We start from the raw sequence: 16463 nt of genomic DNA, 5'->3' as shown, positions 1-16463 counted from the left end.
TGCTGCACCAACATCAACACAAATTGTTGGCCCAAGAGCAACACCTAATGCTCCAACTGAAAGAGGAAGGGGTAGACCAAAGGGTTCAACAGAAAAGGTGATATAGTTTCCTTTATTTACTTCATGTATAAGTTTTAAATAAGTTGCTTTACTGAATATTTTGTTATTTTTTAGGGTAGTGTTGCTAGCAGAACAAGAATGGTTGGAATGGGTGCACTACACACACAAAGTGGTGCTACTATTATTAATGTAAGTTCCCTATTTCTATACTTAAATATCATTTATTATTTTTTCTTTAATCACAAATTAAGATTATTTATATTCATTTGAACAGCCTGGAATGCCTAGTGAAAGATTTAGAAATGTGAAGTCTTCAGCAGTTGTCACTGGAGATCTTGGACATAAACCACCATGTGGTGTGAAATGGAAGGGAAAACAAGCTATGGCCTCAAGCCAACTTGAAGAGATGAGGGGAAGAAAACAAATGGAGACTAGGTCTAAGGCTGTACATTTGAGCCTAGAGAGCTCTAATGCAATCTAACTTGTTTTGGTAGATTTTTGTTGGTAATGCAATGTAGACATTTGTTTTGTTGGGTGATAGACAATGCAATGCACTTTATCCCTATTTAGTACCCTTATATTTAAGACAATGAATTGCAGTTGTGACTGCATTTTGATTTGTGGTGTTTGATTATGTAACTGCTTTGACATATATTAACTTATATTTTGATTAATGATTATGCAGTTATGAATGTCTGTTTATGTAACAATATTGCTTCTCTTTTAGTGATGGTTTTTGTGTTTATGGAGGGCAATAAGTGACTACTTAAGCAGTGGCTACACAAACGTATAGTTTAGACAGTTGAGCAGATAGTTGTACACACTAAATATATAGTTTATGACCAAATACAAAAGGCAATACTTGCAACAATAAATGAGACAAATTAAGCTAAGGGAAGCTTTGTAAATTCTTTTCATTACACAAAAGCCTTACAAGTTCAACACAATATTGCAAATTTTTGGTACAATAAGAGATCATGACAATTTCCTTGAATGTCCTTCTCCTTTCAGAAACAATACTCTTTGAAATACTAAACTTACACCTAAAATACAAACACACAACAGAGCAATCCAAAGTTGTTTCTCCCTTTTCTTGGACTTGGCCAATTTTTTTTTCCATTTCTTTTCAACTGCTTTCATCTTCTTCAAATCATCATCAAAATTGTCCATTTTTGACTCCTTCTTGTTCATATCTATTTTGCTTTCCATGGATTTGGTCGACTTAGTAGGCTTGTTGATTTCCTTATCCGAAGTTTCAACTTTTCGAGAAGATTCAACACTATGTTCAAGCTCCGCAATTCTTCCCAACAACTTGGGAATCACAAATTTGGATCTTGGATCAATATAATCATCTTTCCAAAGCCAAAAATCGCATGATCTAGCATTCTTAAAAAACAAAACGAATCATTCTATGGCTCTTGAAACAACAAAACGAATTATTCAACTCTTAAAAAAGATTAACTTACCCCATAGTAAGGACAACCCCAATATCTTCTACTAGGATTGCTCGGGGTCCAAGAGGTCAGCAAAGGCAAAACAAATCCGTGTTTGCATCGCACCTCTTCCAATTCATGATCTTCCTCTTGTAAACAGAGCCTAGTCAAGCTTATTCGAGCCATTGTAGCACCTTAATAAGAATTACCGCGAATCAAACAACTAAAAATTCAAAATACGAAATAGATAGAAACAAATCAAAATGAAAAAGAGAGAAATGAATCAAAATGGAAAAGAGATGAATGAATAATAATGAAAAAGAGTTACCTTTGATTCAAAAGAAGGAATTTTGAACTATGTTTGAATTTAGGGTTCTTGATTCAGATTTTTGGGTGAAAATTTAGGGGTTTTGTTCATTAGGGTCGGGTGGGTGGGTTATGTGAAGGGAATGGAAATATAACCGTTGGGTTAGATTTTTTTAATTAAAAAAATAAATAAAAATGACTTTATTAGCGTGTTGACGCGCTCAACTATGTGGAGCGAAACGCGCCCTGGGTTGGGTGACGGAAGGGGGAAATAAATATACTTTTATGTACTTAAGGTGTGTAATAGGTCACTCCATTAGTTAAAGTGTGTAAATGACTTTTGGGTATACGTTTAGGGGGCAATTTATGCCTTTTGCCTTAATTATACATAGATTATTAGACTGCATTGTTTGGTTTGATGCATTAAAAAAATTATTTACAAAGATACCCTCAACTTTTATGGTGGAAAAGATGTAAAAAAGGTTTTGAGGGGCAATTGGGTCTTTTATCATGTTAATGCATGCATTAAAACCATTGCATTGCTAATACCTAGAAAATCATGGTATAGCAATGCACACCTTAATACACAATAGAGTGTATAACTAATAAAAGCATTAGTTATACATAGGTTGAAAAGGAGTACCAAACAAGATACTAGTAATACACAAGGTTAATGCATGCATTATTTTTCCTAAACACTCTACCAAACAACCTCTTGTATATATGTGCCCACGTGGACACATTACTATTTATAATGATGCAATATTTATGTCCACGTAGACACATATATACCTTTAAAATACACTATTAAATAGTGCAGAGGGGTAAAAGGTCCTTTCCAAAGTTCGGTATCGTAACAACAATTTCGGTCAAAGTTCGAATATATTTCAGACCTTTTTCCCTTTTATATTTTATAAAAACACCCATCTTTCATAGTTTTGGACTAAATTTCGGTCCTAGTTGGTTGTACAAAATTTATACAATTATCTACATATTTTATAAAAAAAATTATGAGCATACTCTCCGGAGTCTCTTCAAATTATAAAAGTAGTAATGGTAGTTTTTCATATATAAATCAATGATATTTTTCTTTTGTTTCATTCCTTTTATTTTTCATATTCATATTTATTGTGTTCGCTGTCATAACTTTTCACGAAATATGTTTATTATAAAACGATAGTACAATTTATGAGTATTTTAAATAATTTTAAAACTTATGAGTATAAATCATAGTAGTATTTTTTTAAAATCAACTATTTCTCCTAAAATCTATAACCAAACGCATGGTCACACTTCACCTAGAAATAACTTGTCAAATATATTTATAAATTTGTAATAAAACACTAGTTTACTATGCGCAAATTCCAAATGGAACATATAAAAATAAACGATGAAAATATAGTAATTATTAGGGATAAGGGTCTGAAAAATCCCCCAACTTTGATCGGATTTGTTGTTGCGATACTAAACTTTCATGAAGACCTATTGTCTCCCTAGACTATTTAATACCGTATGTTTTACCCCCTGAACTATTTAATAGTGTATTTTAAAGGTATATATGTGCCTATGTGGACACATTACTATTTATAATTTTGCATTATTTTTTATGTCCACGTGGGCAAATATATATGTTTAAAATACGATATTAAATAGTCTAGGGAGGTAATAGGTCCTCATGAAAGTTTAGTATCGCAACAACAAATTCGACCAAAGTTGATGTATTTTTCAGACCCCTATCCCTAATTATTATATGTACATAAAATATAACATAACAAATCAATTTCAATTATTTTTAATTACTCTAGAGTTTGTGTTTAACTTATGATGATGATACATATATTTAGAATATATGTACTTTTTATTTATTTAACGAGTATATATATGCACTAATTTTTTTTTAAGGAGTATATATATGCACTATTTTTTAATGAGGATATAGGCGTAAATTATAAATTCGAAAAACTATAGTTTGACACATTTCCCATTAAAATTTTTGGTTACAATTGGGCACATATATAGCTCGTTCCATTTTGTTGTGCCTTTCTTCACACTCTCCATTGAGCTTCCAACTTTTTCTCCGTCCTAAAATTTTTCATAAGGTAATTCAAATTTTGGATAATTTTCCATATAGTTTCTTTTAGTGTTTGATCTTTCACTATAGAGTTGAACACAATCCGGTTGTTCATCTGTAATTTTTTTAATTTTTTTTGGAATTTTATAGTTTGCATGTCGTTTGGTAATCTGAAATCCCTTGAAAAATCATGTATAAATGCTATTAGTTGTTGAATTTCGTTAATTTTGACAGCTTGGGGTTGTACTTCTTTCAAAAGGGTAAACTGTTGTTTTGTGTTTTTGGGTATTTATGGTTTTGGTGAACAGTGAATAGCAACAATGGCGGAGAAAGGAGGAAAAGGGTTTTCTTTGCCGAAAAGTGGAAAGTCTGCTCTGAAATCCCCTGGTAAACAATTCGCCTTTTCTATTTTTTTTTTATTCTGGAACTATGGGGTTTATACAGCAGGGGCGGAGCTAGGTAGGGCCGTGGGGTTTTAGTGGAAAATTACATTGTTTATATACATGGTTAAAATTATCCCTTTTGTGTATATAGAGAGTAAATGTTGAACTCTGCTTTTGGCTTCTTTGTGTGTTTACTTTTCATATTTTGAACCCTTTTAGTGGAAAATTAAGTTGTTTATATACATGGTTAAAATTATCATATGTATATATAGTATATGTTGAATTCCCTCTAGGTTCTTCATGTGTTTACCTTTTATATTTTGAACCATTTTAGTGAAAATATTACATTGTTTATATATTGTTAAAATAGAGTTATTTTATGTATGTATATAGTAGATGATGAACTCCCTTTGGCTTCTTTGTGTGTTTATCTTTTATACTTTTGAACTTCTTTAGTGAACGTAAGTAGAGAGATTTAATATAGGACACAATATGGACGCTAAAAGGTCCTCATTGAAACTTTTTGAGAGAAAGGTAATTGTTTTTTTTTATGACCATGGTGTTCGGGCTAGCTTTTGCACACCTCGACTAACTCCACGTGATACCTATCACTTCCCACCAGCAACAGGTAACTCTATCCACCAAGGCTAGGACAGATGGAAAGAATCATCTAGTGTTTTTTTGTATCCACTGAGTTTTGTACCTGATACCTCAGGGTTCTCAACCACTTCATTGACCACTAGGCCACACCCTTGGGTGCAGAAAAGTAATTGCATGATAAAAACAGCACTAAGGAAGTGCTGAAGTATTTACAGGTTGAGAAAAATACAAAAAGAAGGAATCCCTTTCTAATCTTATAGGTATTCAGAGAGTCTAAGCCTCTAAGGATTGACTCTGCATCAGTCACAACTCCTACTCACACCAAAAAGAGGACAAAAATATACAATTAAACTTGATCTGTTGGGTATTGTTTGCCTTATCTTCAAACCATCTACTGATCTTTCCTCACACTGTCCACCGTATGCATGCTGGGATAGTCCTTCACCACTGTGTTTTTTGTTCCTTTTTCTGCTGCTGTCCCACCAATGTAGCAGTTATGTGGTATTACTTGGCATAACTCATTTTATGTTTATCAAGTTGGGGAAATTTGTGCCAGAGTAGGGTTGTTACTTTGCAATGAATGTACAAATGACTTAATAGTTTTTGCATCCTCCCTGCATTTGTTGACATCTGCCACATAGAAAGATACCCCTTCTTTATAGGTTTCATGAGTCAGGCAAGCACTCTTGGACTTGGATACACAAGAGAAGCAGACTACTTTATATGGTGCTTTTGTTTTCCAGATCTTTGTCAAGGGAAAACTCTGGAACTTTGTTGGTTGTGTGACCGAGTATAAGTCTGGTAGCAAGATTTCACAGGCTGTGGCAAGGTTCCCAAAGATTGAGCAGAACTACAACTCGTTTAACTTCCCATTCATTAAGATGCCTTTTAAAAGTGAAGTTCCCAGTGTATTGGACTCTGTAGTTAGCCACTGTGGCATCAGACTGATTTGACAAATCTGTACAAATCAGATGTCCTCACTTGAACTTGTTAGCAAATCAAAGTAGAACGCTAGTTACACTAATCGTTCTAATTCCTTTCTAAAACAGTCAAAGTGCAGTTGAAACATCTGTCTTCCGTTAATACTTAACTTGGTACATTGACTTGGAAAAGCCTTGCATTTTTTAATCTCTCAATGCATCTTTGACCTCTTTAGTTTTGAAGCACACACGTCTTTGACTTCTTTTCTGTAGCATCCAAAGGGAAGGATGATAGCTCAGTGAAGTCCAAAAGAGGAAGGAAAGTTCAGTTTGATTCTGAAGGTTAGGTTGTTTACTGGTATCTTATGGATTTCACTTCACCTTTTAAATGGAAAACACAGATTTTGTTTTCAATGTTTGTTATTCAATCATTCTTCTGAAAATCTGCTGCTTGAATGTTATTGGTGCTGCTCGATGTCTACCCTTGATTAGGATCTCTTGATACCAATTCCACAAAATCAAACGGAAAAGCTGACATACCATCTCTCAAAGGTTAGACTTTCATATGCTCCATGTATGCATCAATAGAAGTGTGAATTATGGTGTTCTTTGTGATTTTGGTCATGTTCTTTCGTTGATGGCCTTATTGATGGGAACATGCTGGAATTATTCACTTCCTCATATGCATATTGTCATTGCCTAGGTGATTTGGGCAAAGCCGGGAAAGGAGAGAAAGCTGGCAGTGCTGGTAAAAGTCAAAAAGCAAAAGCACCTGATCCTTTGGAGCTGAGAGTTGAGCAAGGTTTTCTTTCACTCCTGATTCTCTTTTACAGCTTGAGCATGAAAATATAATTTACTTCTCAGTTAACGAAAATTTTTGGTGCCAATTGTTATTTCATTTATGATTTTCTTCCTTTTCTAATTTTTTGAGCTATATACACGGTAAAGATATGTCACCTGAGCCTAGCTCAAACCTAAAAGCTAGCTCATGAGGGGAGGACTCTCCAAGTCCATACAAGGAGACCACCAGTCCATTCCCCAACCAATGTGAGACTTTTATCCACTCTAACACCCCCTTTCATGCCGAGGCCCAACTGGAGCGTGGATTGGGAGCCCAAACGGGGATGGACCTGATACTATGTAAATATATGATATCTGGGCCTAACTTAACCCAAAAACTAGCTCATGAGGGGAGGACTCTCCAAGTCCATACAAGGAGACCACCAGTCCATTCCCCAACCAATGTGAGACTTTTATCCACTCTAACACCCCCTTTCATGCCGAGGCCCAACTGGAGCGTGGATTGGGAGCCCAAACGGGGATGGACCTGATACTATGTAAATATATGATATCTGGGCCTAACTTAACCCAAAAACTAGCTCATGAGGGGAGGATTGTCCAAGTTCATATAAGGGGACCACCCGTTCATCCCCCAACCAGTGTGGGACTTTTATCTACTCTAACAGACGCATTCTTCTTGCTCTTGCTCCTATGCCTTTAAATTTTTTAAACACTCCTCCATCTAATCCCAAATCGAGCCACCTTTTCTTTTCTCTTTTGGCCTATTCCTTAATATTGCTCTCTTTTCTTAAGCGAGAGTTACAAAATATTATATGATGCAGGAAAGGTATAGTAGATCTACGCTTTCAATTCTATATAACCTCTCTTGGCTGTCCCCATAAAATGAAAAAGCAGTACACCCCTGAAACATGTTCCTCCAATCAACATCAAAAGTATGTATGACTTATATGTTAATAATTATACAAAGTTAAAAGCAATAAATCAAATTTGGAAAGGAGATCCAACTTGTTTTATTACGAAAGTTTCATGTGAATGTTTGTTAAAATTGATTTGGTGAAAATCCTTCCTACCAAAAACTTAATACTTCTTTTTTCTTGAGAAGTCCTATTATAATGAGGGTTGTGATATTCTGTGATATTATTGTAAAGGATAAACCTTGAATCAACTATCTGATACCTTATCTGAAAGTTCTGCTCCACCCAGTATATTGAGATTCTCTCTTTTTTTTTTTTTTGACAAGGTAACAAACTGTTTTATATAAATCATCAGCATAAATTGCTGGAAGCCAAAATTACATCATTGAATCGACATCCAAAAGAGAAAAAAACAATAGACTAACACTAAATCCTATCTCATCTTATAAGGATCCTAGGATGTCTACTATTGAAATGGGGTCATCTTTATACTCTGAGCTGCACCAATAACAAAAACTTATAATGCAATTCATTTTTAACGTTTGCATAGAGCTATTATTGCCTTCAAAACACCTAGAGTTTCTCTCTTTCCAAATGGTCCACAATATTTCTGCTGGGATAATTTCCCATCTGTTTTTGCTAGTGCTACCACCGCCCACAAAATTCCAGCTAGTTAGTGCCTCCCCTGTTCTTCCCGGCATCGTCCACCTTATGCCTCTGAAGCTGGTAAATAGATTCCAAAGCTGGCTAACCACTTCACAATGAAGAAACAGATGGTTAATTATCTCTGCATTATGCTCACAAAAATAACATCTGGAGCATCGAGCATAGATGTTTTCCCTTCTTCTGTAGATTCTCCTGAATTAAACCAACTTCTTTCACAACCAACCAAGTGAAAATAGCTACTTTGTATGGAATTTTTACTTTCAAAATAAGCTTCCAAGGTAGAAATCTGATCTGAGAACCCATCTGATTCCTGTCCTTACAGGCAGAGTTTACAGTAAAAATGCCCTTTCTGTGACATTTCTATCTTAGAGTGTCTTCTCCTTCCTGTAGCCCCTTGCACTGGTCTATAGTGCCATAAAAATTGGCCAATCTTTCCATCTCCCAGTCTTGCATCAATCTTTTATAGGTCAAGTTCCAACCTTGATTTGACCACACTTCCTATAAAGTAGAATCATGTTGCTGATTTAAAATATAAATGTCAGGGAACAGTTGCTTAAGACTTCCATTCCCTAGCTGAGATAGAACAAGATCCTCTTGCCATCTTTCACATTAAAACTAGTTCTTGCAAAGAGTGCATGCCACAGGTTCCCGTTGATCTCCACAAGCTTGTGCCCATATGTAGTGTTTACTTATTTTATCCTCCAAAAACTTTCCTTTTCATACTTAGCTTGATATTGAGATTCTTCTTTCCATGAGATTCAGATTTCGACCTTAGTCTAGGACTCTAGTGTTGCTTTGCTAGTTCTATCATCTTCCTCTATTACAACTACATCATACACAGTGTAATACCACAAAGTGGGGGTCTGAGGAGGGTGGTGTATATGCAACCTTCCCCTACCTTGTGAAGACAGAGAAGATATTACAAATTAGACACTCGCCTCAAGTAATGATAAGGTAAAAATCATCGCATACATCTTAATGATGTAATTGAAAGTTAGGACTGATCATTATGGTGTTTAAGCAAGATAGTAGAAATAAGAACTAAGAATTGGTTAAGCCACCCACCTTTACCAATCTAAGGGTTAGTATTGAAATGGATCAGGTGTTAACAATACCTTGTGTATTTCAGAAGGAATATATGAAAGGCATCTGTATTTTTGTATGGACTAATTTAATTATTGGTCTAAAGTGTATTAAGGAGCACAATAATCTGTGAGTTGTAATGTATGCACTATGAATTTAGTGTTACTGGGCATACATACAGTTGTCGATATTACTTAAAGGAAATCTTGAAAATAACACGACAACAATACACCCTGTGTAATCCCACAAAGTGGGGTCTAGGGAGGGTAGAGTGTACCAGACCTTACCCACCTTGGGAGTACATGGATTGTTTCCAATAGATCTCAACTTAAGGAAAAGCAAATCAAAACATACCGAAAAAGAAATAGCAGAAGTGATGGAAATCATGACAAAATACCATAGAAAGCATGACAAAGCATTCTTAAAAAAAGAATAGTAGCTGCAACAAAATAGTGTGATAATTGAAGTACAAGAGGCGGTTGATAGTAACACAAAAAGACGAGAAATTATTGGGAAATACTACATCTACCAGTATGGAAGGTTAAGCAAGAAAACACTTTGCTACCTATCAACTTTCTACCTAATTTGTGTCATCCACAGCCTCCTATCTAGAGAAAATAGTCAAATGCCCCCTCAACCCATAATCGAATTTTCAACTACACGCTTATATTTCATGGGAGTCATGTTACTCCGTTGGACTATTTTAAAGCGAAATATATACCACCCTAAAGCTAGATAACCACATTCTTCACATGTAGTGTGCACACGCGCTACCAGCTGTCAAATATCAGATATATATAAAAAATAAGAAGGTAATTGTTATTCTTGTTTTTCATCGCCAACATCATCACTCTTCACTTCTCCATAGTGTTGAGACATATTTTAATTTTTTTCACAATAAACTACCCAAACCTTTGTCTCTCTCCACCCTATTCTTCCCTAGTCAACCCGCCCCCACCCTCACCTTCCATAAACCACAAATCAGATCTCAATCCAAGACCCATATCAACACTTATCATCCCTCTTTCGGGTAAAAGAAATCAACAATATTTATCATAAGCACCACTACCACCACCACAACAATTTTATTAGCCGAGATCACCACCTTCACCCCTCACACCCAAATTCCGCAATCTTGGCACTGATTTCAAGTTCGAAGTTCTCGTTGATCGTCTTGGACTTGAGTATGACTATGCCCTTTTGATTCCTTTAAATAGTGAAGGATTTATGCCTTCTACACTTGAGGAAATCACTGGATTATCGGGGTTGAGCATAATTGATTGGTGGTTGCTGCTCAAGTTCGTAAAATTCTTATTGAGTGTAGTTTGAATCTTCATCGAACAATAATAGAGACTAGAGATAAGATCTGAAGATTGATGAATTTTATTAGAGTAAGGAGATTAATAATGATTAATTTTTTTTCACTACATAAGTAATAGTTTTAATGCTTATTTGGTGCTTTGCAATGTTAATAATTGTGGGCTGCTATGGTAGTGGTGGTTCAACAATGGTGATGGAGGAAATGTACATGTGGGGTGGTTTTTTTAGTGATGAGACAGAGAGGTGGAAAAAAGCAAAGGAAAAGTAGAGAAAATTAAATAAAAGACGAAAGTAAAAAAATATATTTAAAAAAGTTCGGAAATATTTTTAAGACGGAAAAGGGCCAAAATTACCCTTGAACTATTCGAAATAGACCAAATATACCCTTCAACTATATTTTGGCTCAAAACTGCCCTTATCGTCTTACTATTGGATCACATCTACCCTTCCTTTTAATGGAATAAGATGTGGCATTCAATGTGTAAACGATAATGCCACATGGACGTCAACCTAAGCACACCCACCCCCACCCATTGGAAGATCCAACCTTCTCCATACACTTCCATCCACTCCACAAACAATTTCTTCGGCAATATTTGGTCCCACCGGACTTCATTTTCTCTGTCAAGATTCGCCTATACCCGCCACACCCTTCCCCTCCTCCTTCGTTACCACACTCTCAAAACCCCTCTCACTTGGGTCAACCTTTTATCCAATGTCAATGGTGCTGACTCCTGAGATGCCCAACTCTGTACAATAACTGTTTCTTCTTCTTCAAGAGCTCTAATGGACAAGTATTGATTTCTTCGACAGAGATTTCAATTGGGTTTGTTAAAATCAAGCAACCTAACATTTACGTGGACAATCATCTCACTGTTTGACTTTCGTTAAATTTCATCGACGCGTTCTAATCGTTGTTGTCAATAGTACAGAGGTTTATAGAAATCAGTGGATTGTTGTGTCAAATGTCGTTAGATAACGTCGGTAATTTGCTTGATTCTGGCAGCTTTGTGCCTTCTCCAGGCGACATGGACAGTAATGAACGATTTTGACACCGGTGTTCAATCTCCTAGGCCTTTCAATGGGTGGGGTAGATATGCTTAGGTGGACGTCTATGTGGCATTATAATTTACACATTGGATGCCACATCTTATTCCGTTAAAAGAAGGGTAGAAGTGATCTAATAGTAAGATGGAAAGGGTAGTTTTGAGCCAAAATATAGTTGAAGGGTATATTTGGTCTATTTCGAATAGTTGAAGGGTAGTTTTGACCCTTTTCCATTTTTAAAATATCTTTTTATCGGTTCTTTCGACTATCACATGCCTTCAAGAGTGTGAGCACATTCTCTATGCCATGTCAGCACTTAAGGGTACATTTATATCGCTTTAAAATAGTCCAAGGGGTAATAGGACCCTCGTAAAATATAAGTGTGTAGTTGAGAATCCGGTTATAGGTTGAGGGGGCATTTGGTTATTTTCTCCTCCTATCTATGGTGATGTCCATGGTAAACTACAACTTCGTCATACCCTGTCTAGCACTCAAGCTACCTTTTTCAAATACTTCTTTGGACTACCACTACCTCCTCTAAAACCACCCTTAGCACACCTCTCACATCTCCACGGGGGTATTTGTGCATCTCCTCCTCACATGCTCCAACCATCTTAGCCTCGTTTCCTACAACTTGTCCTCCATCACAACCACTCCTACCTTGTCTTAGATATCTTCATTGCTAATCTCATTTCTCCTAGTATGCCCACACATCCACCACAACATCCTCATTTCCGCAGCTTTCATCTACTGAACGTGAGAGTTCTTGACTGGCCTACACTCCGCACATACAACATAGTTGGTCTAACTACCACTCTGTAGAACTTGCTTTTAAATTTTGATGGCGCATTTTTATCACACAATACTCTAGATGTGAGCCTCTATTTCATTACCCTGCACCAATATGATGTGTGCATCGTCATTAATCTCCCTGTTTCTTGGATAATAGACCCAAGATACTTGAAATTTCGTTTCTTTTGGATGGTTTGTGCATGAAACCTCACTTCTATGCCAACCTTATGTGTTACGTCACTGAACTTGCATTCCACGTATTTTTTCTTAGTTCTACTCAACCTAAACCCTTTAGACTCCCGGGTCTGTCTCCAAACCTATAGTTTAGCATTTATTCCGTTGCAGTTCTCATCAAGCAGAACGATGTCAATAACATATACCATGAAACCTCACCTTGGATTATTTGTGTTGATTAATCTATCACCAAGGCAAATAAAAATTGGCTAAGAGTTGATCCTGGTGCAGCCCCATCACAATTGGAAGTGCTCCGAGTCTCCTGTGATTATCCTTATTCGGGTCTTTATATTCATCGCACATATCCTTGATCGTCCTATTGTACACCACAAGAGATCTTGAAAATAACACGAAAAGTGATAAAGATGATATCAAAAAAGGGAAGTTATTAATTCAGTAACCTTAATTAAGCTAATCAAGTTAAAAACTAACAAAAAATGTTACTAATTAGAGGTGTAAAATCATCTTCTGAGGTTTTATTGAGCTAGAGTTGTCGGGGTCTTTTTCTTGAATCATATTAGGAGAAAATGTGTAAATGAAAAATAAAACTAGCTATTTGACATATTTCCTTTTCAATCATAGTAAAGAATAAAACGAATGGTAGTCTGATGCACAAAACATTTCGTGTTAGCAGGGTCCAGGGAAGGACTGCACCCCAAGGGGTGTGGTGTAAACATGCTACCCTGATGCAAGCATTAGTGGTTGCGTCTATGACTCAAACCCGTGACCTATAGGTCACACTTAGATAACTTTACACTTTAAAGGCTTCCCTTCTGAGTTAACATTATATATGTAAACTAATTAAAAGCATTGTCATTTTCCATTGAACTCTAAGGTTTCAGTCTTCCTTTAAAGAGTTGAAGAGATTGGAGTTCTCTCTTCCATTGAACTCAAAGGTTTCAGCCTCCCTTTAACGAGCTGAATTTATATTGAATAATCCTTTCGAAAAGATCCTAACAATTCACATTATATGAAAAATACTAAAATGTGACAATACACGTGACACACATAGTCATAGTGTGAAAACATTAAATAAACGTGACTATCCACGTTAGAGTACACATGGCAGAGACTCAAATGTGAGAACATTAAATAAATGTGACATACACGTGATATAGACTCATAATATGAGAGCATTACATTAATGTGACAATACACGTGAAAAAGACTCACGCACCTACTATAAATTACACAAATGTTCCTCTCAAAATTGCTCAGGCTTATTCAGCCAAAACATCTTTTTTTTATTGCAATGGAAAAGAGGACCAGCAAGGGTAAGCAAAAGATTGAAATAAAATTAATGGAGGCAGAGGAAGCACGCGCTGCTACTTTCTCGAGAAGGAAAAAAACCTTGTTCGAGAAATCGGGTGAGCTTTCAACTCTGACCGGGGCAGATGTTGCTGTTCTGCTCATTTCACCTAGTGGAAAACCATATTCCTATGGCTCCACTAGTATAGAAGAAGTAATTGAAAAATATCGTGAATTGAAATCAGTCGATCGTCAACGCGATCATGCTGATGTGGGCAAATCAGGCGATCATGCTGATGTGGGCAAATCAGGCGATCAATGCTGATGTGGGAAAATCAAATGTCTCTGAGGCATTTGATGATCATCTGTCTCTTGCTGTTGGTAAATCAAGCAGTAAATGCCTTACAATATAAGTAGACTACTTAGTGTCAATTGTGTTCTTATTTTCATTCTAAGAATTTCTTGATTTATATTCAGAACTTCCAGCCAATTCAACATGCCTGATGGATTGTGAAGCTGCTGATATTTTGCAAGGAATCCAAGAGAACATGGTGGTATTGTCTGATGATCCAGCTATAAAACTACCTGTGTAAGGGAGTGCATGCTTGACTTTCTAACAATTTTCTTGTCAGGAATATATCTACTTTTCTTGTCTCTGTTGCTTCCTTCTTGTGGAAGACAAGTGATGAGAGTTAAGTTGTCTTGGGTTTGACTTTGTTTGCTACCAGTTCATTTGACAGGGGATTGGCATATGCTCAAAGGAACAGGCTTTATGATAATCCCCAGGCTGTTAAACAAATACTCGAGTATCCTTGACCTTTTATTATTAAAAAAAAAAGAAGAGAACTTTCGTATGGCTTGTTATAATTGTCTCTTGAAAATTTTCTAGTGCTGGTTTTCACTTAACTCAGATCAGGCCTCTAAAACAGCATGGCGTTTCTGATGGGGAGGTATTGAATTTTGACTTGTTTATACTTTGATCTTTTACATGTGAGGTAATGTTTTCATATTTCATTGTTGTATGGATGCAGCTTTGCATGATTGCCAACTTTCCCTTGGAATCTGTTGATGAAGTGTTTGCTCTTGTTCCCTCATTCAAGGTATGGACTGTACTATTCTGGATATTGATTTTGTTCTAATGACATGCTACACAAAGCTTTGCCAGAGCCAATCTGGCATTTCAAGAGTCCATCCTCCTAAATTTTCAGATTTGACAGATAATAATGAATACATTTGGGTATTGAGGCCAACTGCTGCTATTAAATGAATTTTAAGTTTGACTAGACATGACCATAAAAGCTATAATTAATTTTTGAAATAACCTTCTATGTTCATACTAACAAAAGATGGGAGGAAGCTAGATTTGTTTCTTAAATTGTTTCCTTCTATGATGAATATGGTTTATGCTCATTTCTGCACAAAGAGCTAATATATTAGTGGAACGACTACTGCTGTTAGTTTAACTTATCCACAACCCCACGCAAAAAAAAAAGAAGAAGAGGGAAAGGAATTATTGCTTTTGTTTTCAAATCTGTTTCCTGTGTCGAGCTTGTGTAGAATGGTTGTGTCATTGGTTTCACAGCCATTTCTTAGGTGTCGGACAGCATTAATTGCTATCTCTTTTGAGGTTCTTGGCAAGTACTGTATGAATGTTGTGCTCTATCTATATCACTTTAATTAATTTGTGTATTTAGCATTTTATTAAAATGTGGTCTGTGGCTGCTGCGAAAAATTGCAGAATAAAAAGAGCAAGCTGAGAGTTCCCCTCGAGAATGTCTTGGCTGAACTAGCCAAACTTAGAAAGGCAGCATAAATGGCTCAAGAGGAGCATTCTATGGTAATGTCATTATTCTAGTTTTGATCTTATATCATTCGAATAAGACTTCCAACTGCACGAAGTTGATTTTATTCCAAGGCAATTCACTTACAGCTGTCATTTACGCTAAATGCAGGTACTCGTCCAGAGGGTTCTGCATGTGTTACTGAAGGCCATGCCCAACAGTTGAGCAGCCAGCAACTGTTGTTGTCTTTCTTCTTCTGTCTTCTGTCTTTCATTTGTCTAGTTATTAGCTAGGATTTTCAGTGCTTCAGTGTCAACCTGTTAGCTGGCTGATTCCCAAAAGGAAGATGCCCTCTGATTGTCCTACCAAGAAACAAAAAAAAAAACAAAAAACAGTAGGTGTTCCTATGTTCGCGAGCCAGCCAGAGGCGGATCCAGAATTTGAAGTTTGTCGGTTTCTATTATGATCTCAAATTAATATGTTCTAGTAGCTGAGTTAAAGTCAAATATTTAGTGAGTTTCGTAGTTCTTAGATTATGCAGAAAAATGGATTATGCACAAAAACATGAATGTAGCCTTATTCTTGTGTTAATGCAAAAGCTTTCAGTCAGATGATTGAAAGAGTTTAGGCCCTTCATTGTTACAAAATCAGTTTTTGTCTTGGTTTATGTTTCTCTGTCCAATTTTCTCTGTTATTTTAGTTTGACAAAAGTATCATATTGCTGATTGAAGATAATTTTCATGGATAAAATGTCACTATCTTAATTTAAAACTTGAATAAATAATGTGTAACAAACTAACAACC

General features: G+C 36.1%; 1 protein-coding gene across 1 annotated transcript; it reads left to right on the top strand.

Annotated features, from left to right (window-relative positions):
• Window positions 1–3788: 3788 nt before the first annotated feature.
• LOC102594456 (DNA-directed RNA polymerases IV and V subunit 4) lies at window positions 3789–16295 on the top strand. Its single transcript, XM_006350181.2, has 11 exons — window positions 3789–3898; window positions 4179–4257; window positions 6047–6115; window positions 6266–6325; window positions 6477–6575; window positions 14356–14467; window positions 14607–14684; window positions 14795–14828; window positions 14910–14978; window positions 15617–15715; window positions 15831–16295. The coding sequence occupies exons 2-10, from the start codon at window positions 4191–4193 to the stop codon at window positions 15689–15691; spliced, it is 663 nt and encodes a 220-aa protein (XP_006350243.1). The 5' UTR covers window positions 3789–3898; window positions 4179–4190; the 3' UTR covers window positions 15692–15715; window positions 15831–16295.
• The last annotated feature ends 168 nt before the right edge of the window (window positions 16296–16463 follow it).

The sequence above is a fragment of the Solanum tuberosum genome, unplaced genomic scaffold (genome assembly GCF_000226075.1).
Source record: "Solanum tuberosum cultivar DM 1-3 516 R44 unplaced genomic scaffold, SolTub_3.0 scf00118, whole genome shotgun sequence".
NCBI lineage: Eukaryota > Viridiplantae > Streptophyta > Magnoliopsida > Solanales > Solanaceae > Solanum > Solanum tuberosum.
Note: the sequence above shows the minus strand (reverse complement) of the source record. Positions and strands in the feature narration are given on the sequence as shown.

Coding starts and splice junctions, on each gene's coding strand:
- LOC102594456 (XM_006350181.2), top strand. CDS start 4,191: ATGGCGGAGAAAGGAGGAAAAGGGTTTTCTTTGCCGAAAAGTGGAAAG. Junction 6,326..6,476: donor TGACATACCATCTCTCAAAG/GTTAGACTTTCA, acceptor GTCATTGCCTAG/GTGATTTGGGCAAAGCCGGG. Junction 14,979..15,616: donor CTCTTGTTCCCTCATTCAAG/GTATGGACTGTA, acceptor GAAAAATTGCAG/AATAAAAAGAGCAAGCTGAG.